The 22,487-nt window shown below is 57.6% G+C and overlaps 1 protein-coding gene across 1 annotated transcript; it reads left to right on the top strand.

Annotated features, from left to right (window-relative positions):
* The first annotated feature begins 764 nt into the window (after window positions 1-764).
* Window positions 765-19,669, top strand: LOC116575914 (sushi domain-containing protein 4-like). Its single transcript, XM_032317546.1, has 5 exons — window positions 765-771; window positions 1,310-1,498; window positions 17,367-17,558; window positions 18,580-18,724; window positions 19,207-19,669. The coding sequence occupies exons 1-5, from the start codon at window positions 765-767 to the stop codon at window positions 19,667-19,669; spliced, it is 996 nt and encodes a 331-aa protein (XP_032173437.1).
* The last annotated feature ends 2,818 nt before the right edge of the window (window positions 19,670-22,487 follow it).

Here is a 22,487-nt window from a genome sequence, read left to right as displayed (position 1 = left end):
AACACAGTTCATGTTCAGCTCAACGGGTAAATCCTTCCAGGCCGTGAGAAAGGATGTGGCCACGTGTCTCAGATGTGGCCTGGGTGGTAGTAGGCCCGTGGATCTCTGTGGCACGGGACACTTTCGGCCCAAAGGGAGCATTTCCCTAAGTTCTGCATGCCAGGGCTGCCCTGGCCTCTCTGGTCTCACGCCAAAACATAGATCCCACGTACCAGCTCACTGACCAGGGCAGTCGGCGGAGCATGAAGCCGTTCGAGGCTCAGAATGTCAAAGCAAGCCAGCTCGGGAGCAGAGCTCAGACATCTGCTGCCATGGGCATGCTGTGATCCGTGCTCGGCGACTGGAAGGGAGAGTCGGGATTTCCATTATACGTTATTTACTTCACACACAATTAGTTCTCCGCGGGAAGAGCCCCAGCTCTGCAGAGTCATTATTTCCTCTAGTGAGACCACTGACACCGACAGGAAATGCCAGGATCACAGTGGGGGCCACACAGAACGGGATTCTGTGCCACTGGGAATGTTCCCCAGGCACAGGTTTCAACACGGAAAAGCAGCTTCCGTTTGGCAGAAGCAGAAGTGTGGGAACACAGACAGCATGGAGAATTCTGGGTGTGCTGTGGGGGCTTGCGACACCCAGCCCCATGCCTGCCGTGCATGTCCTTGGGCTCTGCGCAGACCCTGACCAGGAGCTCCTTGGGAGGGGGCCCAGTGGGGTGTGTTCTGAGACACCCTTTTTCTGGGTAGTTCTCAAGGCTGAGAACCATGTCGAGTGCACCTAAAATGCAAATTGATCTTCACGTGGCATCACACAGGGTCCGCAGGCCCCTGCCTCACAGTCCAAGCAGGGGAAGGGGGTTTTTGCTGCCACCTCCTCAGACCCCCCCAGGTGTCCCCATTGTTGAAACAGTTGGGGTGTATGTTTGCTGCACAGCACCTCAGTGCTTCTCACCCCCAAGAGTATGTTAGCATCACCTGGGGAGATTTTAAAAATTCAGGGTGCCCTGGCTGTGCATAGACCTAGGGCTCGCAGCCAGGATTGTGTTGCTTAAAGGTTCCCGGATGATTCTGAGGTGTGTCTGGGGCTCCCTGATCCCAGCTGTACCCCCCTCACTTCCTCCCTCTTCCCCTGGGCCTCTCTGTGTGGTTTGCAAGCATGACGCCAAATTCTGCGACATGAATCGAACAGGAAAGTGGTTACGGGCGTCTGGCTGAAGAGCCCTTGGAGGCGGGCAGGGGGCCAGGGTTTTGCGGGTCTCGTTGGTGCAGAGGGGACCAAGTGCGACCGTCTCCTCTTTTCCTCGCCACAGGCTGCCTAAGACCTCTTGCCTCTTCCAATGGCTACGCGAACATCTCCGAGTTGCAGACCTCCTTCCCCGTGGGGACGGTCATCTCCTACCACTGCTTCCCTGGGTACAAGTTGGAGGGGGCCGAGCACCTCGAGTGCCTACACAGCCTCATCTGGTCGACCAGCCCACCCCGGTGCCTTGCTCTGGAAGGTAATGTGTCCACTCTTCGGGAGGGCGACTCACAGTTACCGCGGGTGCTCCTGCGGGAGGTGACGAGCTGGGAACCCTGGTCAGCGCAACTCCCGTTCCTTGAGTGCACACGGCCCTGAGCTGGGCCGTGAGGCTGGTCATCCCCCAAGAGGCAGGACCTACAGCTAGTCGTAATACGGGCTTCCCCCGTCTGAGGCTTAAGGGCATGAAAGAGAGGTGCTTCAGGCATCAGAGGTTAAACCGTAAAATATTGCCAAGTTAAGTGAAATGTCTTAAAAAATTAATTTTCTTTGCACGAAATGAAAACAGACTGTATTATGGCGTCGTTCATTTTTCCCTTGCTTTATTGTGTGTCCCTGCTTCTCCCTGTTCCCGTGCATTTTATGGCTTGGCTTGAGCCGTGGCTGGCACACGCTGGGAAGTCTGGAGCTGAGGGCTCCTTTCTTCCTGTTCTCCTCGAATGTGTGTCATTACCCTGAGCAGTGGTTCGCAGTAGTGAGGGGACAGGGCATCCAGGGACAGCAGCAGGTCGGGGTCTGAGGGGTTTCCTGCTAGCGAAGGTGGGCATACTGGTTCAGCTCTCAGTTTCATGTGGGTCTTGAAATTATGACTAAAGTACACACACTGATTTGCGTGTGGGCCTCTGAGCACAGCGTGCAGGACGGGTCTACGAGGGGGAAGAGGAAAACAAAAGCAGGCTCCAGTTAGGAGGCCCCTGGAGCTTTTTCTGGAAACAAGACACGATCACATGACGTTCTTTCAAGGGTGCGCATGCAGCAGGGAAGACACCGCTGGACCATGGGTTGTGTGGAGTGCTGACAGCCAAAAGAGGCCAGGGGGGCGTCCTAAAGCAGTGCTGGGGGAAGGGCAAGTGGGGGCCCCTGGGACAGCAGCAGGCATGCCCTCGTGAGTCCGGCCCCCACCCGTCCCAGGTCCCTGGGGTTGGGCCTCCAGTGCATGTGGCAGGTAAGACACGGTATGCCTGGTAAAAGCTGAATTTCAGATAAATGACAAATCATTTCTTAATTTGAGCATGCTCTCAATATTGCATGGGACTTAACTCATTTGTTAAATTCTCAATTCAAACATAACTGAGCACCCAGTACTTTCACCTGTTAACTCTGGGGACCCTCACCTGCAGGGATGGGGTGTCCCCCATGTCCAGAAGTGCAGGCAGGTAGAGGTGAGCCTGGGCCATAAGGAAAGGGGCTCCTGTGGGCCTGGGGTTGTCTCGCTGCTCAGAAAGCCAGAACTAGATTGGGTGGATGGAGTCATGGTTATGATTCTATCAGGCCGAGATGCCTGTTTCAAGATCTTGACAAGTTTGGTTTAAATGTTTTTCAATGGGTTTCCTTCCGATAAGCTTCATTTTGAAACTTTGAGAGCTGTTTCTGTGGAGTCTGGAGGATCTGAAGGGAACAAATGAAACAGACCCTAGTGTTAGTAGCTGGTAGCTAAGGTTGGAACACAGAACTGGAGCGCAGCCCCATCCTCTGCCAGCAAGGGCTATGGCCAGGGTGACCACTGCCACAAAGGCCACAGTGGCCTTTCCTCTGAGGTTTCGGTGTGTGTGCGCGTGCATGTATGGCTGCGTGCATCTGTGTGTGTGTACACGTGCACATGTACACGTGTATGTATGCCATGTCTGTGTGTTGAATAATCTTCGCATGTCTGCTCTCCCTGTAAAGTATCTGGTGGAAGCACTAGTGGGACCTTGAACTGCTCACTGGGCAAAGATGCCAAAACTGGGGTTCAGAACCAAGAGGCACAGCGCCGACTGAAGGATTTTTGTGTTTCGAGACTTGATAGAAATGGAGCCAAGTTGAACGATGGGTCAGGCTACCAGGCAAGGATTCATGGAAGATTATCCAGATGCATCAGATGTTGCTGTTTCCTCAGCCTTACTGGAATCATATGCGGTCTTTGAAAGGAGGAGTCATGCTGTCACGGGGCACCCGTTGTCATCCCCAGGGACTATGCCCCTTGCCCTCTGTCACCTGGTTCCCCCTTCAGTTTCCCATCTTTCTTAGCACACAGTCTGATTTTTCTTGATGTCCCAGGGAAATCCACTGCATGGTGCTGGGAAGCATGGAGCCTTCAGGGGCTTTTAAACGTAGGGGTGATTTGACCCCTGAGCGCCTGGGTCTGGTTGGCTGTGCCAGGGAAGTCGTTCCCTTCCGTTTTGGGGCTCCCCGGGACCCACCAGTGCGTCGGCTGTGGTCCCCACCCCAAGCCTTCTCCATTCCCATAAACGTATGGCCAAAGAAAATGGAGATGTGCTGTGGTGAAATCCACAGGACATGGCAAAAAGGGGTTCTAAGCGGGAATTTCATGACGATACAGGCCTACCTCCAGGAGCATCTCAACAGTTTAGCATCACAGCACAAAGAACTAGAAAAGAAACAAATATCCAGTGTTAGTAGAAGGAAGGAAATAATAAAGATCAGAGAGGAGGGGATGCCTGGGTGCCTCAGTGGGTTAAGTGTCCGTCTTAGATCGAGTCCCCGCATCAGGCTCCCGGCTCAGCAGGGAAGCTGCTTTTCCTCCTGCCTGCTGCTCCCCCTGCTTGTGCGCACATGCGCGCGTGCTCTCTCCCTCTCTCAAATAAATCTTAAAAGATCAGAGAGGAAAAACGGCTGAAAGGACAACAGAAAGATCAATGAAACCAAGAGTAGGTCCTGTGATAAACAAAACTGACAGACCCTTAGGTCGACAACCCAAGAGGAAAAAGAGAAAGAGCTCAATTAAATAAACTCAGATATGAAAGAAAAGTTATAACTGATACTACAAGAAATACAAAGGCGTGTAAGAGACACTATGAACAATTATACGTAAGCCGGTTAGACAACCCGGGAGAAAGGAATAAATCCATGGAAACTTAAAATCTTCCCAAACCGAATCATGAAGAAATGGAAAGTCTAAATAGGCTGATGACTAGGAAGGAGATAGAGCCAGAAATCCGAAACCTCCCAGCAAACCGAAGTCCGGGACGAGACAGCTTCCCCAGGGAATTCTACCAAACATTCAGAGAAGATTTAATACCTGTTCCTCTCAAAGTCTTCCCAAAAGCTGAAGAGGAGGAAATGCTTCCAAACTCATTTTGTGAGGCTAGCATTACTCTGATCCCCAAACCAGACAAGGACACCACAAGCAGAAAAAGTTAGAGGCCAGTATCCCTGAGGAACATAGACGTAAAAACTCAACAGAATATTAGTAAACAGAGGCAAAGGGCCAACAGACACACGAGAAGATGCTCAGCATCACTCACCATCAGGGAAATAAAACCAGAATGACAGTGAGATCCCACCTCACACCTGCCTAAGTGGCTAAAGTGAGCAACACAGAGATAATAGGTGTCGGCAAGCTTGCAGAGAAAGGGGAGCCCTTGTGCACAGTTGGTGGGCGTGCAAGCTGGTGCAGCTGCTCTGGAAAACAGGATGGAGGGTCCTCAAAAAAACTGGAAATAGAACTACCCTATGATCCAGGAATCACACTTCTGGGTATTTACCCAAAGCAAATGAAAATCTATGCGAAGGGAAACATGCACCCCATGTTTGCAGCAGCGTTATCCAGAACAGCCAAGATACGGATGAGCCTGAGTGTCCATCAAGTGATGAGTGGATGAAGAAGTCGTGGTATGTGTGTATGCAGTGGAACACTGGTGAGCTGTCAAATTAGGAATGAGATCTTGGCACTTGGAATGGTTTGGATGGACCAGAGGGTACTAAGTATCAGGCAAAGACAAATACCACATGATTTCACTTAAATGTGGACTCTAAGAAACTCTGGTTGCCAGGCTCACTGTGGTGGCCATTGTGCGGTGTGTGTAGACTTCCAGTCCCTGTGTTGCACAACTGGTGTAATGTTGTGTCATAGACTCCACAGAAGGAAGGAGGAGGCGGGAGCACAGCCATCCGTCCATGAAGGTGGGGGGCCTGGGGGTTCTTGTGCTTGTTTTTCCCAAATAGGGACGCAGTCACTCCACTTGCCATGACTGGGGCAGGGGCTCCCCATGCAGACCTCCTCCACAGGCATTTTCCCAGGAACAGGCAAGCTGGACCTTGTTAGAAGCTGGACATCGGAGTTTTTACATCCGACCAGTCCACAGCTGAGGATGCCGGCGCTGGTTTCTGCCCTTCACCGGCCGGTTTCAGACCTGATTACAGGGAATGTGCATTTCGATTTCCTGAGAACCCGCCAGCGCCTAGAAGGCCTGTGTAGGCCCACAGCCTTCTCCAGAGAAAGAACAAAAACAAGAGTCCGAAAATCGCTGTTTAGCCGAATGTGAAATCCCTGGAAATGTTCTGATTTAGGATCAACACTGAAAGCTAGTGTGGACATGGAGGCATTGTCCAACGCCCTCAGGTCCCAGAGGACCCCATATACTTTCCCTGACAGGAAGCACCTTGCAGCCGTGAAGTGAACTCATGAAGGGGGCAGGAGACAGGCAGCAGGAAGTCGGGGCCTTGTCACATGGGACCTGCCCTGCTCAGGGCAGCCTGAGGCCTCCTTGAGATCCAGGATACACTCAGGCCATTCCAGCCCCACTGGGCCTGTATCCTTCCGATCTTACACGAGGAAAAGCCCGAGCACATGAAGGGTTCATCTGGGATGCGATCGTGTGTCATTGTGTTACCCGCCAACCAGTTGGACGGTCTCCGTGTGGGGCTGGTGCCCCTCCTGCCGCCCCCACCAGACCAGCAAGCTGGGGAGTATAGGCTTTCTCTGCCCTCCTACACATGAGCCCCAGAAAGTGCAGAACTGTGTCCCTTCATTACCTGGACACTCTCCTGCCCTGGGTTTTAAGTAGCTCAACAGGACTGGTGGGACCGAGTCACCGCAGGATTGACTGTTGCTGAGTCTGGACCATCAGTCATGGAATTCAGAGTTGGGGATGCCTCTGACGTCTCCAGAGAGACTTTGTCCCCGACCCCACATGCCCCAGTGCCTCCTTTGCAGAAATAAAGCAGCATGGACAGAACTGAGTGGCCATGTCCCAGGCCCGGCCGGGTGTGCAAGTCCCTCACGTGGGGCCCTCGTGGCTCTCTGTCCCGTTCTTCCTCCCTTGCACTTTGCACCAGGAAGGGCAACCTCCAGAACTCCCTTTCCTTTGGGCAGCATGGCTCTGGGGGCACCCTGCATTCCTCCCTGGCACCAGCGGGAGCTCAGGCAACCGAACGTCCTTGGTTCCCTCCGCCGGCTGCAGAGGGGCTGTTAATACATGGTCACTCATCCTGACAAGCACAGTGAGAGGCATGGAGCCGCCCGGCAGAGTGCAAACAGGCTCCAGCGGCCTCCAAGCTTGCCCAAGGTCACCGACTCACAGGGGGTCCTGCGCATGCACGCTCTGAGACCGCAGCCCCTCAGGTACCCTAGGACCCAGTGTGTCCGCTAGAGGTCAGGCTCTGGGTTCTAAGTCTCACTCCCTGAGTCCCTTCCTCCCATGCAAAGGGACCTGACTTGGCGGGGAGGTGGTCCCCAGGCTCCTTCCCGGCTCCACACTGTGGGACTCTGCTCTTACCCAGAGTGCACTGCCCCAGACTTCCTGCGCCCACACCGTCAGCCTTGGGTCTGCATCCCTGGGAAGGGAGCCGTGTCTGCTGAGGGTCATCTTGGCACCAGCCATGTCACTCCACATCTTTATTCAGCCTCGGAACCACTCCAGGCATTCTTACTCGCTCTCTGCCCAGAGAAACAGGTCTGGGAGCCCATGCGAACAGCCAGGACTCACTCCGCAGGGGTACTCCCTCCACGGCTCTGTGCTGGCTTCTCTGCTGCACTGCTGTTCCCGGCACCCTGGTTCTCCATTCTGGAGGAGGTTTCAGAGGAGGGAAGATACACGCTGTGATTTAACCCAAGCCGCAGGAGAGGTGATGGTGCTGGAGTGTCCTTCCGCCTTCCCTCCCTCCTTCCTGGGAGGGCTGTGGTGCAGCGGCTGGGGTGCTCTGAAGCCCGTGGGACCTGCACTCCCCTCAGCTGGCATGGCACCAGCAGGGACCTGCAAAGACCTCCCACCACCCAGAACACACGCGTTGGCCAACCATGTGGTCCTCTTGGCCCTGTGAGCCTCCCCTGGGCTCTCCAGCTCCCTCTAGACTCACCCCTGATCCAGCCGCCCCTGCATTCGGTGTGAAATGGAATCAGAAGAGGAAGAAGAGCAGTGAGTGCTTTTCTTCTCTCTTTTCTCCCCAGTGCAGCAATGGGGCTTTGGCTCAAGGGAAGACAGAGGGTTTCTGCTTTATCTGCTCGCCTACCTGTACCCTTCTCTCGTGTTCTCTCCTGCGTGTAAAAGGTTTCCACGGGGCCAGGTAGCACGGGCTCAGGCTCCGGCCTCTCGCCTAGACACCCCGAGGTCTGGGGGCTCCCCAGAAAGCAGTGGCCAGACTGGGCTGTGTCCCTGCACCCCCACGCCAACGCTCTGTGCTTCTCATCCACACGCTGTGCTTCCACTTCGGGTTTGCTCGCAGGAAGAGCTTTTGCTGCAGTAAATCTTGTGTCGCTCCTCTGGTTCCGCGTCCCAAGGTCCTTGAGGCCAGAGAGCGAAGTCACTGGCTGTCTCAGCCCATGTCCTCGGCTGCTAGCCTGCCAGAGTGTGAGCAGGTTAACTTAGAGTCCTCGTTAGGAACCCGGCCTAGATTAAAGTCTGACAACATTTTTAGGTCTTACTCTCAAACATGAGAGACTCATCCGTGTTCTGCGAAGACAAACGTGCGTCCTGGCCTGGAAAAGAGGCTGGCTGGGGCTCTCGCTGCCCCGTGAGCAGATGACCTCGGCTCGCGGAGCCCGCGGGAGCGGCGTGGGCACTGAGAATGTGCGAGGCTCCCTGGCGCTTACCTTAGCCCCTTGTGCCATCCCGTTTGCTGGTATCAGAAGTGCCTGTGCCAGGTACGGCGTGATCCCAGCACAGCCTCCCTCTCAGGAGGAAATGCAGAACACAAGCAGTCTTGCTCACTGTTCGCAAGCAGCTGTCGGTCATCGTGGTACGTGTCCACGCTTGGCTCTCACGTCCCCGCCGGGCGATCGCAGGGGTGCTCCAGCGTTTCCCGGGGTCACTGTGCTCATGTTTTCCTCTCTCTTGCAGCAAGTACTTTGGCTGCAGCAGCCCCTTGCCTTCCTGGTCACACTCTTCCCTGCTCAGGAGCCAGCCGTGCTGTGGCATCAAGAACCCTCATTAGCTGTTTCCCCTTCTACACTGAATCCAGAAATACTGGTCTTTCTGGACTCAGAGCCAGAAGGCCTGGTCCTGGTTCCTCCAGGAGGACGGGGTCCCTGGGCTCCCTTGTCTCCTCCTTGGGCTCCTTTCCCTGGAGCTGCATGGCCCCTGGCCTGGCAGCCCCGCGCTTCCGCCCACCTCGCAGCCTGAGCTGCTGGAGGCCCCTCGCAGCACCTTGCCTGCCTTCCAGCCTCGGTAGGAACGAGTGGCCGTGGGTACCGCAGCATTCCTGGACTCTGAGAGCTGGTTTCCCACCTCATTCGCGTAAAGAGATTTACGTGGAAGTCAGAGGTACCAGGAAAGGCCAGCAAAGCCAGCCGAACCCTGGAGTGGCTTTTCCGCCTAATAGGAACCAAAGGACACAAAGGAGGACTCGAACCACTCCAGGGATGGGGTCCCATCCAGCTGCAGCCCTCCCTCCCTTGGCTCCCACCCGCAGGTAGCCCGGCCCGTGGGGGTGGGTTCTGAAGCCAGGCCCCTCGTTCACGTCTTCGTGGGGAAAGTCTTAGATGCAGGGCTCGGGGCTGAGGGTGCATCCCTGGCCAGTGAGCAAATCAGACACTGGACACCCTCCTTGCTGGCGCTGTGGGTCTGATGAGGCCCCCAGTGTGGAGTGCCATGAGGGACCAGTGGCCAGCATTCTGCTGCAAAGCCATGCATCCATGGCAGGAGCCTGGCACCAGTGTCTCCTGGGGCTCATGCTTCTTAACGGGTCTGATTCCCACACCTTCCAGGGAACTCAGGCCAGGGCGGGCTTGTGGCTATCACCAAGATGATTCTTGCTCTGCCTTATAACCGCCTCTGAATTTGGAGAAGCTTGCAGACGTGGGAGCTGAGGTCTTTCCGTTGTCCTGTTCATATGTCCAGTCACTGAAAGGAGTGTGGGACTCACAGCCACAAAGCTGCACCCCAGGTCTGAGCCACCGGTCACGCTGAGGGAGCGACCATGTCGTGCTCAGAAATTTCATCCTGGGACAAATGGGCAAATCTCGCTGTTTGTCCCCAAACTCCAGAATATCTCCCCATTCGCTGCTGCTCCAGGCAGCGTTTCTTTCTTTCTCTGCTGTCTGCGAAGCTCCGTGCCTTGTATTTCATGCAAGTGGGAAAACCTACTTGCAGAGTAGGAAAACCTCTGGCAGTCAGGTCAGCACAGAAGGCCATAAACCCCCCAGCAGGTGGCAGTGGCAGCCCTGGGAACATCCGGGTATCCTGGGGGGTGGTTTGGGAACCACTCCCTCCCTACTTTTCTTCACAGATGGTTGCCAGAGGGTCCTGCTTTTCCCCCAGTAATTAGACATTTGGAGGACAGGCTGGTCAACCCGTCCTACCGTTCTGCATGTATCTCAGGGTTTCGAATCATTCATTGTTTCTGTAGAACCTGTCACTGTCTTGCCTGCGTTCATAGTCTCTTTCTCTTTTTGTGCAGGAAAAGCAATTCTCATTGTTCTTGGTTTTGTTCTTGCAAAAAGATGGTGCCTGACTCTAAATTGCACCCAGCTTTCTGTGGCAGGGACAACTCATTCTTCTCCTGGGGGCCTAGCTTATGTTCTGGCCAGTGCATCCTGATGGATGAGATTCTAATGCGGTTTCAGCACTTGTCTTCCTCGCGCGGGGAGAGGCGTCGAGAAGGGGGCAGTCACTGGAGTTTGAACAAAGGCAATCACAAGTGAACCTCCATCCGTGTTTTCCTACCACAAATACCTTATCCCGGGGGATATTGTTTTGGCTCAGGAAGAAAAGTGATTTTCTAGGAAGCACAGCAGCCCAGAATTCTATAGCCCGCCCCAGCTGAGGAGCGTCGGGGGACCTGGCTATGCTGTGCCTGACATTATCAGGACACGGTCCCTTTGTGTTGACTCTGGGTGACTCTGTCTTGTCCCTAGAGGCAGTGCTTCCGAGCCTGGTTTCTGCTGACACAGCCCAGGGAGGGTTGGAGGCCTGTGAATCCACTCCCCAGTTGCCCTGCTCCTATCCCCTGTGCCTGGCCACTGTGGGGCATGCAGCTGGTTTAGTGCCCTTTGAGGAAATCTCAGTGTCTTGTTGTTTTGCAAGGATGCTGATGTGAGCCGGGAAACCCTCCTGGTCTGGAGAGCTGCTTTCCTGGGGACCTGGGGACTCAACCTCGGTTGCAGGCCCAGCGCGGCTTGTGTTCCTCGCCTGAGGTTCACAAAGCATGGTGTACGAGTGATTTACACAGCAGGGTCAGATGTCCTCGCCTTTCTGGAAATCTGGGAAGAGTTCACAGTGCCATGTTCCCTCTGAGACCCAGGGTAGGACCGCTCCCTGCCTCGTCCGGCTCCCAGCATGGCCTCGGCGTCCCTCGCTCGTCCTCCCAGAGCTGCAGTGCGCCGTTCCCGCAGGGACTCCAGTCACGCTGGAATGAGGGCTGCCCCTCCTGCAGGAGGACCTCCCCGTAATCTGATTTCATCGCAGCACGCAAGTTGAGTTTCCAGAGATCTTGCTCACGGGTGCCTGGACTTAGGACTCCAGCATGGTTTTTTTAGGGACAGTTTAACCTGCAGCTCATGTTCTCTCTTGGCTTAGGGGGAAACAGACACCCTCTGTCTCCCCTCCACCTGCTTCCAGTTTGGAAAGATTTTCTTCAAGGTGTCCCCAGCCCATTGACCAGCCTCCCTGGGACCCTGTCCTCAACACTGCCCCAGATTTGTGTCCCCTTGGGCCCAGCGCACAGCACCCGCTGTGCCCCTGGAGGCAAGGGATCTCCCCCACCTCCTCTTCCTCTGCCTCTTTCAACCTCTGATCTGCCCCCGCACAGCCCAGCAGATAAAGAAATTGCTGCTCAGACATCTGCCCTTGGGTGGCCTACACACCTTTCCCTGAGGCACATGTGAGACCCCATGCAGGACTCAGGAGGGAGTGAGGCTCCAGAGTAACCTCATTTAAGGTCAGATCCTGACTTGGCAGTTTATTTGTTGAGTGACCTTGGGTAAATGACCTCACCCTGCTGAGCCCTGCTTCCCTTACCTGTGCAAGTGAGACCACAAGGAACCCGCCATGCATGGGGGTCATTGGGATTAGGTGGGGCGGTGTGCATGCAGCTCTCAGGGTCTATGAGGTCAGCGTCCCTCAGGGTGGGTACTTGTGGAGTTGTGGTTGTGCTTTCTGCTTATGTTTGACTTCACTGCCCGTCACGTGATGAACGGTCACAGTAGCCATCCAAAGCCCAGGTCTCCTTTCTCATTTGTACAGATCCTACTGCACGGATGGTACCGTTTCTGTGTCATGGGTGGTGGGCACGCTGGCTCAGGACAAGGGGAGGCAGACGCCGTGGGGTGGCTCGTGTCTGGTTAGGATTTGAACCTGGGCATGGAGCGGCTGTGGGGGGTCCTGGATCCCCGGCAGTCCCCGCCCTCTCCACCCTGACCCAGCTCTGCCGACTGGCTGCTGGCCGGCTGCTCCTTTGTGTCCTCTCCTGCCCACAGCGTCGCGGCCAGCACTTCCCAGATTGGTTCTGGTGCTAGGAGCACAGGGCACTTCTTGCAGAATGGCCCAGTGGCTGGGACACACCGTGGAAACCTTCGAAGCATCTTTGTGAGCAGAAAACGTGGCGGTTTATTTTCCGCATGTAACGTAGAGCCGTGCCCACGCTCGCAAGCGCACCATGCAAGCCCTTACTTCTCCTCCATGAGGATTTCTGAGTAGCAAGAATGAGAAGGCACCGATGGGATGGAAGTTGGAGGGTCAGAATACTCAGTAGGCTAGTTTTGTCGTGGAAGGAGAGTCTGAACACGGCCCGACACCCTGACTGCATTGACCTGGGGCGGGGTCTGATGGTGGGAGGGTTGGCTGACCGCCCGCAGGGGCAGAGCAGACCCACGCCGGCGGGACGCGCTCCTCTTCATCCTGTACCTCTGCCGGCTTCCCCTTTCAGAGAAGATGCCCCAGTTCCAGCAGGGTCTCCGGCCCGAGGGAACCCTCTTTCGGAGAAGGTTTGCAGACGCGAGAAGGCTGACACATGGATCTCTTTGTGCTTTGTGTCTCCCCTGCGGCGGTGAAGGCCCTCGGAGCTCAGTCGGTGCAGAGATGGAAGAGCTGCCTCATCAGAGCCCCAGAGTCGCCATCAGCTATCCTTGCGGCCAAGGAGGGCAGAGAAGCCGTGTGTGCCCTACGCCCTCCCTGTGCTCCCCGCGGCGGCCCTGTGTCTCAGCCCCTGCCCGCCTCACACTCCAGCCACCACAAAGCCGCACACCTGTCCTCGCTCTGCCTGGGTGCTATGTATCTTTTTCCCCCTCCCTCAGTGTGGCAGCCCCACGATGACATGGAGCTGATGCCCCCTCCCAGCCCAGGGCAGCTGCGCAGTCCTGATCCTTACCCATCTGTCAGCTCGGACCGGAGCAACAGACGCCAGGCTCCCTGCAGCCTGTGGAAAAGCAGAGCCCCAGCCTCGTCCCCGCCATTTGCTTCCTCGGTGGACACATGTGTTGTCCTTCCTTGTTGCTACAGCAAAACAGAAGTGGAAAATACGCCATGCTCCAGGACATTCACTGACTTTCCCTGAGCGAAAGACAAAGTTTCAGGATTCCCCTTGGAAACAGGTGGGACTTAGGCCTGGAGGTCTTCTCTCTAGGTTCCTGGAATCATGACCCAAATGCAGAGGAGACAGGGAGTTTTCTTTATTGGAAGCCTGCCGGCCACTGATGGCCGAGACGGTGACGTTGTGTGTGTCTGAGCACGGCATGCGCCCCTGCTCCTGAGGCCGCCGCTCAGACAGCATGCTTGGTGCCTCGAGATGATTGGCACTGGCCCTTTGGAGCTGCCAGCTTTCCCACCGCGTCCCCACTCTCCACAGCCCTGCGCAGAGCAAGCTTGCCACAGTTTCCTCCAGGTTTGGGGCAGCACTTCCCGGGTGTCAGGATGGTCTGACTTGCGAGGGACCCCCACCAGGTGGCGCTGAGCTGTGTGTTCCCACGGGCTCCCGGCTGAACCCCCAGCTGGTGGTCCGGGTACTGTAGCTGGAAGCACGGGTCTGGCAGAAGGCGAAGACCCACCACAGCCACCACGGCCACCTCATTCTCACACTGGCTCTTCTGGCTGCTGCCAGCCAGCCATGGGGCATGGGGCCTTCTTCCAGCATCTGAGGCCACACCCTCACATTGGATCCCGCCCTGAGACTCACCTGGAGCCCCAAAGACCTTGCTGAGCCCAGGACCTAGTTGGGACTCACCAAGCCACGCTCCCTGGTGACACCACATGCCGGCAGGATGGAGGAACCGCTATTGTGCTGCTCAGAGACATGGAGACAAGGACCATGTGCAGTGTAGATGGCAGGTGGGCGAGTGCTGGTGGGCCGTGGATGGGAGTGTGCCCCCAGAGATGTTCCGTGGCCCCAGCAGAGGGGAAGTGGATTTTCACGTGGTGGCATTTGTGCATGTGGCCTGGTCACTCGGGCTGCAGGGGCCCATTTCTTAGGACCCCTGGGGGTCGTCTCTGCTGTGGTCAGCCCGAGGCTTGGCCCATTTCGTGGCTCAGCCTGGATGTAGTATTTGTCACATCAGCTCATGTTCCACTGACAGGGACCCAGCCACTGGGTGGCTTTGACCCTGGCGACAACCTGGCAGTGTGGGGCAAGCAGCTCCCCGGCACCCACACTGCAGGTGGACGGCCCTGGTGCGCAGCTCTTGGCTCCCGCAGGATGAGCACTAACGCACGGGGCAATGTACCTGTCCCGGCTCCAGGGCGACTCCCAGAATAGTTAGTGGCCTCGGGCTGTAGGACCCCGCGTGCTTCCATCCCCACGGCACGCTCTGTGTTCGTGAGGCGCAGTCTCCACGGGCTTGTCCTCCTCTGTCACCCAGAGAGAGATAGGTCCGTGGCTGGGGACTGAGGCGGGCGACCATAGGGTCAGGCCAGGCCTCCCCCGGAGGCCTCCCTCTCAGTCCTCTGTAGGGACTCGCCCGCCACTGCCAGACCACTCAAAGCTCTGCTGTGTTCCCCCCTGGATACCTATGAAGGCCAGTCTGTTCCCTCCTTCCACCCACTTCTGCTGTCCCATCCCCGTGCCAGGAGCACTGGCATCCGGGATCTCTGAGCACCGTTCTCACCCACCCGTGTCGCCCCCTCAGCTTAGTCCTAAATAGCATCCCCTCTGCTGAGGTTCCTAGGGGCTCCGTGTGGCCAAGTCAGGTGTTGCTTTTCTGCTCCCAGCTTTCTTACTTGCTGGGAGCCACCCTCCTCCCCAAAGTGCTCTCCTTCCTTGGCTCCAATGATATGGCCATCTGATTCAAATTTATGTTGCTATGGACTTAAAATGCACTGAGGTAAATATAGGTACATATATGTGAACCTGACGGTGATCACAAAGCAAAAATGTATAGTAAATAGACAAAAGAGTGGGATCTGAGCATTACACTTGAGAAAGTTCTCAAACCACAAGGGAAGAAAGAGAAGAAATGAACAGAGAGAAACAACAGCCAAGAAACCACAAAATAGCATTAAGTACACACCTATCAGTAATTACCTTAAATGTAAATGGACTAAATTCTCCCCCAACTGATTCCAGCATTTGGACCGGGACCCACCCTCCTCAGGGGAGTTTGCCCCATGCTGTGGTTTTATTTCTGTGCTCTGAGTCCAGAGCTTCAGGTGAGCTGTGGACGCTCTCCACAGCTGCCCCATCCCACATGGACCCTCTCCCCTTAGCTGAGACAAGCCCGGGCAAAGCCAGACCTTGGTGCCCACTTTCCAGCAAAGAGCAAACCCACCAGGACAGCCCTTCCTGGCACGTAGCTCCACTATCAGGCACGGAATGTCAGAAGTCTGGGAGGCACCCTCGGTACCAGACTCCAACCCTCAGCAGTCCTGTTGTGTGAACGGACTGATGTCTGTCTCATCCTGTGTTCCTCACGGTCACTGCCCCAGTCCTGGGCCAGGCCCCCTCCTTCCTCACCTGGGTGTGGCCTGAGCCACACAACAACCTCAATGCTGCTGTCCCTGCTCCCAGTGGGCCATCTCTCTCAGGGGTACCCATTCCTGCCCCCGACGGGCTGTCTCATGCAGCAGTGCCCGTCCCTGCTCCCAGTGGGCCATCTCACGTGGTGGTGCCTGTCCCTTTTCCCCGAGTGCACAGCACACACAGGCCAGACCCTGGGCTTCCTGCCCAGCCACCCCTCCACCCCCTCTCTGGACCTGGGGCCACCATTCCTGCCACTCCTCCTGGCCCCGCTGGCCCTGTCCTGTGCCTGGCTCTCTGACAGGACGTTCTCCCAGCGGTACCTGTAACCAGCTCCTCCCTGCTCTGTGGGCATTGTGTGTTCGTTGTGCAGTGATGGAGGTGCCCGAGCTGATCCTTTGCCCACACTGAGGAACCCAGCGGCTTGGTTTCTGCTTTCTAACACAGTATAGACCGATCGCTGTATAATACTTGATAAACATGGGTTATAGAGAAAACAGAAAAACAAAGACCTGGTAGACGTTCCCCTTTAGATGATTAGATATGATGGTATTAAAATTGTATTTTAATAGAAATGGAAAACAGGGGTGCCTCTGCTGCTCTCTGTCAGCGTGTAAGCAGTCCCCGCGGGCGTTCCTCTCTCTAGCTTCTTGGGTCCTGGCTGGCCCTGGCTGCCCACTCACATGATGTCAGAACAGCCCCCAGATTCTCCTGTCCTATAGGTGAGGACACAAAGGCTCAGCGGTGAGAGGCCACTCAGCAACCAGGCAGGGTCCCGTGAGCTTCTGCTTCCCCATCTCAGCCAAGAGCCTGGCAGATCTCACTGCCTGTTTTTTGCAGGCCTGGAAGAGGGTGTGAAGGGGCCTTTCACCCCCACACCTGCGAGCGGCTGTGCCCAGGTACCCATCTTTCTGGTGGGCCCTGGGGCTCCCTGCACACATGGCCTGCATATGGGGGCTCCCGTTGGCTGGGTGGTGAGCTTCCGTGGATGCAGATGTGAAGCAGACCCCTATAGAGTCTGTGGTATGTCTCCTGGGGATGTTTAAGCAGATTGGCAGCTCTGAGTCCTGAGAAGAAACTGAAAATGACTATTTCTTTCTCCTAAAATGGAAAATAGAAGAGTTAGAGAAACCGTAAATCGCGGAGGATAGGATAAGCTTTCACTGTACTGGGAAGAGCGTCAAGGCCGGGAGAGGCTGTGTGACCTCAAGAGGTCACACAGTGTGTATTGGCTGAGCCAAGCCCAGGACCCAGGCTCCTCCCACACCACCTGCTGTCCCACAGGGGCCAGTCCAGGGTCTGCTTGCAGCCTGCAGGGTTGAGCCGCGCCCCCTGCAGGGCACGTGGGGATCAGGATGGGAACACCCAGGGAGGTGGACAGTCCCCATGGTGGCCGCAGCTAAGGAGTAGACTGGGGCTCGCTGCTCCTGTCATACGGGCTTCCTCTGTAAGTACGCTAATCTCACCAACCTGGCTTTTGGGCGGGTGACACGTGTCATTAACACAGTCTCTCGATGGCGTCCCCGAAACACACATGCTCTCCGCTGTGGGACAAGACGCTCTGCTTTACCAGGGGCTGCTGGCGCCAGCCGCCTGTGCTCAGTGTGTTTAGCAGGTTCCCGGTGACCCCACGGGGGAGAGGTCTGGTGGTGCACGTCCAGACGCCCCTTCCTGCTGGATGTGCGTCCTGACCGGCCAGCGGGCGGGCCATGGTGCTGACGCTCCTCTTCTCCCTGTCACCCCAGTGTGCCCGCTGCCTCCAACGGTGACTAATGGTGATTTCTTCTGCCACCTGCGGCCCTGTGAGTGCTACAGCCACGGGACTGTGGTGGAATTCTCTTGCGACGCCGGCTACAGCCTCACCAGCAACTACAAGTACATCACTTGCCAGTACGGGCACTGGTTCCCCTCCTACCAGGTCTACTGCATCCAGTCAGGTAAGCACGGACCACCTGGCCCATGCCGCGCTCAGTGGCCACCGGCCATGTGCTCCCTCCAGTGCCAGGGTCAGGGACACGGCTCAGAGACTCCTCTCCGTGTGTGCCTGTCCCTGGGGAGGAGGGACAGCAGCTTCTGTCTGCCCCTAGCCTGTCCCTCCCAGGGCAGGGACCTCAGCCATTCTCTCCTGTATAACCCAAACCCAGCCTTCCTCTCCTGTGTGAGGACGTGTGTCACAACCCAGAGGATGGCATCTCAGGGAACACCTGGTCTCTCAGATGAATGCCCAGGACCTTTGCAAACATTGGTGCTTCTTGGCGCATAGTGAATCCCTGGCCTCAGGAGTCCAGGGTAATGAGTGGGAGACAGAGACCAGGCACTCAGCCTCCCACCGTGTCCCGCACGCCCACCCCTGCCCACTCGCCCCAGCGTTTCCTGCCACAGCAGTAGTGATGGCCATTGTCTGTGGGGGGCAGTACCTCATGACACGGGGCCCTTGGAGGCCCTTGGATGGCAGTGGGAGTCCGAGCATGATGTGTTTGGAGGTGGCGGCACCAAGGGAGGATGGTAGGGGGCAGATAGGGCAGCCTGGGCTGCGGGGGTGGGAAGTGCCTTGGAAGGTAGTCAGCTGCCCCTTTTGCAGGTGTGCTGATGGCCAGAGGCGGTGGAGGGCGAGGGCCATGGCGCGCTCACCCTGCATCCCACTGTCCCTTTCTTCAACCTTTCTGGGGTGCATTGCAAGCTCACTTCCCTTGGGAGACAGACTCACCCTCCCCCGCCAGAGAGGCAGGAGTGTTTCCAGCTGGGCACCCACTCTCAGCCCCATGGGGAACACGCCCGTGAGGGTCCGTGGAACCAGCAGAGGCCACAGTGCCAAAGGAGCGTGGGCCATGGATTCTGGATGTGGGGAGCCCCCAGACGCATGTGATAAGCATGTTGTTTCCCAGATCATCGAGCACGGGGACACATGGCCACCCCAGTCCCGAGGGCTCACATACCACTCTCTTCTCTCCCTGGCAGAGCAAACATGGCCCAGCGCCCATGAGACCCTCCTGACTACGTGGAAGATCGTGGCATTCACCGCAACCAGCGTGCTGTTGGTGCTGCTGCTCGTCATCCTGGCCAGGATGTTCCAGACCAAGTTCAAGGCCCACTTCCCCACTAGGTGAGCGCTGGGCTCTGGCGCCTTGGGGCGGGGGAGGCGGGGGTGGTGGTGGTGAGAGCAGAGGGTTCCGGATCAGGCCAGGCAGATGGGGGAGAGCTGGGAGCAGGTGTCTGGGGCCACGTGGGCTGGATGGGACTCGCCTCCCTCTCTCCCACCTCCCTGTGAACCCCAGGAGCTGTGGGGTATGGTGAAGGGGTGCACAGAGTCAGGACTGCCATCATGCAGGGCCCCCCGCGACCCCATTCCCATCCCCGCAATGTACATGGGGACCACAGGACGGATAAAGTCATGGACCTAATTAGGAGATGCTGTGAAGATGCATGACACAGTAGAGATGCAAGAACAGCCTGTCTGGAAGTCTCTGGAGGGCGACCTGGTTCTGGGTGAGGCATGGGGGAGGGGCAGGACCTGCTAGTCCTTGCCCCACCCATGCACGGAGATGCTTGGGGCTCATGCCTCTGTTGTCCCCATGGCCATCACAGAAGAGCAGTTCGCCAGGAAGCAACTACACCAGCTCCTCCGCGACAACAGGGCCGTCACCATAGCTGCTTGCCGGCCTCGTTCCTGGGAGAAGACGTTGCCGGGAGAGCCAGCAATGAGTGTGTGGCCATCCGGAGGCGGATGGCAGTGCCCTGGCCACCCTCCCTGACACCAGCTGCCTCCAGCCACCTCCCTCCACGGAGTCCTGAGCGTCTTGGGGCTCCTGTGCCCTTGCTGGCCTCCCCTCGGGGAATTCTCACTTCCAGAAAACATGTGTCTTCGCACACGGGACACTGTCACCCCCAGAGCTGTGCGTGCCACCCATCAAAGGGGGCGCTGGTAGTGGAGAAGGAGTCTCTGATGAATCACCTCCCTCCCTTGCCTCCAGGGGAGTCCAGGACAGTCACTCCTGCTCTTCCTCCCCAAGAGGGGCTTCAGGGCACCCGTTCCACAAGGGGTCTGTAAAGTGACCCCAGACTCTTCCGCGTGAGCATCTCTGTCTTAGAGAACTCCCTGGTTTGGGAAAAACCGTGCTCCGCTGTCTGGGTAGAAGAGCACGTTCCTCGGAGCAAGCCCAGGACAGACTCCTCCTTCGGCGCACGGATGTGGGCCCTGGAGAGCTGCTCAACCAGCGCATGGAGGGGCTTTTCACAGAGCTGCTAGAAACAATCCTAAAATTTCTATGGAACACAAAATTTCTATGGACACAAAGAGGCGGGACCACAGCAGTAGCCCGTCCTCCCTACGCTGCTGGAAGTGCGGGAGTGTCCGCACCCGCTGGGGGCATCAGAGGGCCGCGGCCGGAAGTGCCTTAAGTATCCCGGGCGGCCTGCAGCATGGGATGGGCGCAGCCGGAAGTGCGGGCAGTACGCCGGAAGTGCCGGAATGACGCCGGCAGCGTCCGCAGGCGTTCACAGGGAGCGTGGCCAGCTGCGGAGCAGGATGTCCCTGAGGCGCCCGGCCGGCCTGCGCCCAGCCGCCTGCTCCCCCAGGCCGGCTGCCAAGGCGCTGAGAGAGCTCGGCTAAGAACACCGCACGCCTTACAGCTCAGCCCGTTGAATCACCCCGTGACTCTTTTTCGAGCCCCGCGTTGGTGGGTGCCACGGGCGGCTGCGCACTTCGCCTCCATTGGCGTGGCTTAGGCGGCAGAGCTGGGCTTAGATCCTGCGGCCTGCGGGACGGACTTGCTCCAGAGTCTCCAGAGCCCACGCCCCCGAGGCCGCGAGAGACGGGAAATGCGTGCGCCCGGTATGCTGACGGCTCTGCGCGGTGCTCCCTGATTCTGAGGAACTGCGGTCCAAGGTGGGTGTGCGGCGGACCTTCCACTGCTCTCACTGGTATCCAGCTGCATCTCCAGCCCCCATTCAGCCAGGTATCCCGTGGGGTGTGACAGCTGCGTGGGCAACAGGGGCCAAGGACGCCCCCTCTCCACCACTGGGGGAGCTGAGGGAGGGCAGCCCCCGGGGGCTGGGGCTCGGGGTGGGCTGCGTTCAAGCTGGTCCTCTCTCTCTGGGACGCTTCGGGGATTCTCGGGGACTCTGGTGGCAGCACCCTGGCATGGGTGGGTGGTCCTTCCTTCCCTGGTGCCCCTCAGCCCTGGGTTCTTGCTGTGCACTCTGCAGACTCTGATGGGATCCACCGCCACCCATCCCAGAGCTGGCCTCTGTCCAGCAGACGTTCCTGCTTACCCTTTGGTGGTCCCGGGAGGCTTGTGTGCTGTCAGTGGGGTGCACGTGCTGCAGCCCACGTGGTCAAGGCCCGCTCAGTCCATGTCGGTCTGGAAGGCTGCCTTGGGCTTATGACCAGGGAGGAAACCTCTTTCCCTGGGGGGAGGAGAGGGAAGGCACCACAGAGCTCCGGACAGCCCCATGGGACCTCGTCTCACCATCCCAAGTCTCCCTGGGCAGACCTCCGGAGTGTGTGACTTTGGGGTCAACCCTGTGTAGAGCCTCCTGAGATGACCCAAGGCATCTCTGTAGTGTGTGGATACCGAGCACCCTGTTCTCAGCCTGTGATGGGATGCAGCATCCCAGCATGGATCCCAGGGAGTCCCCCTCCACAAAGGCACACGCTGTTCCTCCTGCCCGACCGAGGACAGATCTCATCCCCTCCTGTAGCACTTGACTGCCCTGCGGTCTTTTTGGATGTGAAGAATGTGCCAGAAGTGACACTGTGTTGTTCAGGGCTGACTCCTGAGAGTCCATCCCATGCTCCCAATTCCCTGCAATCCTGCCCCCATGCTGCTGGGGGGAGGGGCCACCTGCAAAGAGAGGCCCTCGGGGAGGACAGACAGCAGGCCGTGACTGCTGGATGTCTGCCCAGCGTGTAGGAGAGCTCCCAACCCCCGCTGGCCAGCAGAGGGCCGCTGTGCATGTGTCCCCGCCCAGTCAACCCACACTCACGGGAGATGACCTGAGCCTGTGGTTCCTAGCCCCCAGATGCTGGAGCCGCATTGGGCGACTGGAACTGGGAGCCACAGCAGGTTTTACAGGGAAGGTGTGCTGCCATTGACATGGGTTTGTGATAAGTCTCTGTACGTGACCTGGCAGGTTGACTGTGTGTCCTGAGGTGAGAGGCAAGGGAAGGGGTGATGTGAGGGGAGAATGAAGGGGTCGTTGGGGAGCCCCCCTCTGCTGGGGACACGGGCATCACCTAGATCCCGGTCTTCCACTCCCAGGCTACAGTCTACTGGGGGGTGAGCGGTATTTCCCAGCCTCACCGCAGGCCTGCTGTCCCGCCTCTCTGCACACATTTCTGCGCCCGTTGCTGGTGTAGGGTTCAGGCAATGCCCTGCACCCCATTCTCCCGTGGAGGAAGTCCAGGTCACCCAGACGGTGGAGACAGAGCCCTGTGGGCACAGGTGGAGGCCAGCACGCTGCCTGGGGACCCTGCAGCCACAGCCTAGGGATCCCAGGAAACCCGGGCGGACATTTGCTGGCTGCAGCGGGCCAGCAGTCCCACCCACCTTCAGCGGGGCCGTTAACCCCCTCTTGTGGAGGGAGGGGCATCAGACACTTGGGGACCAGCTATGGAACCATCCCGGAGGCACTGAGTTTTTCCACCCCTGGCTTGGCTTCTGTTTCTGCCGTGAAAACGCTGTGTTCCAGAAGGGACTTCCCCTCCCTGAATGCTGGGCCCTGTGGTGGGAGAGTGGCCGTGCTGTGGTTGCCTCCGGTGACAGTGATGGTACCACAGGCTCTGGAATGGTGCTAACTTGTTAGTGCAGCAGAGGCGGGTGGGGCCCCCTGGCCGGAGGGCCAGGACGCAGGGCCGGATGCAGGGC

This window comes from Mustela erminea, chromosome 17, assembly GCF_009829155.1.
Source record: "Mustela erminea isolate mMusErm1 chromosome 17, mMusErm1.Pri, whole genome shotgun sequence".
In the NCBI taxonomy this organism is placed as follows: domain Eukaryota; kingdom Metazoa; phylum Chordata; class Mammalia; order Carnivora; family Mustelidae; genus Mustela; species Mustela erminea.
This window is presented reverse-complemented; position numbering and strand designations above follow the sequence as displayed.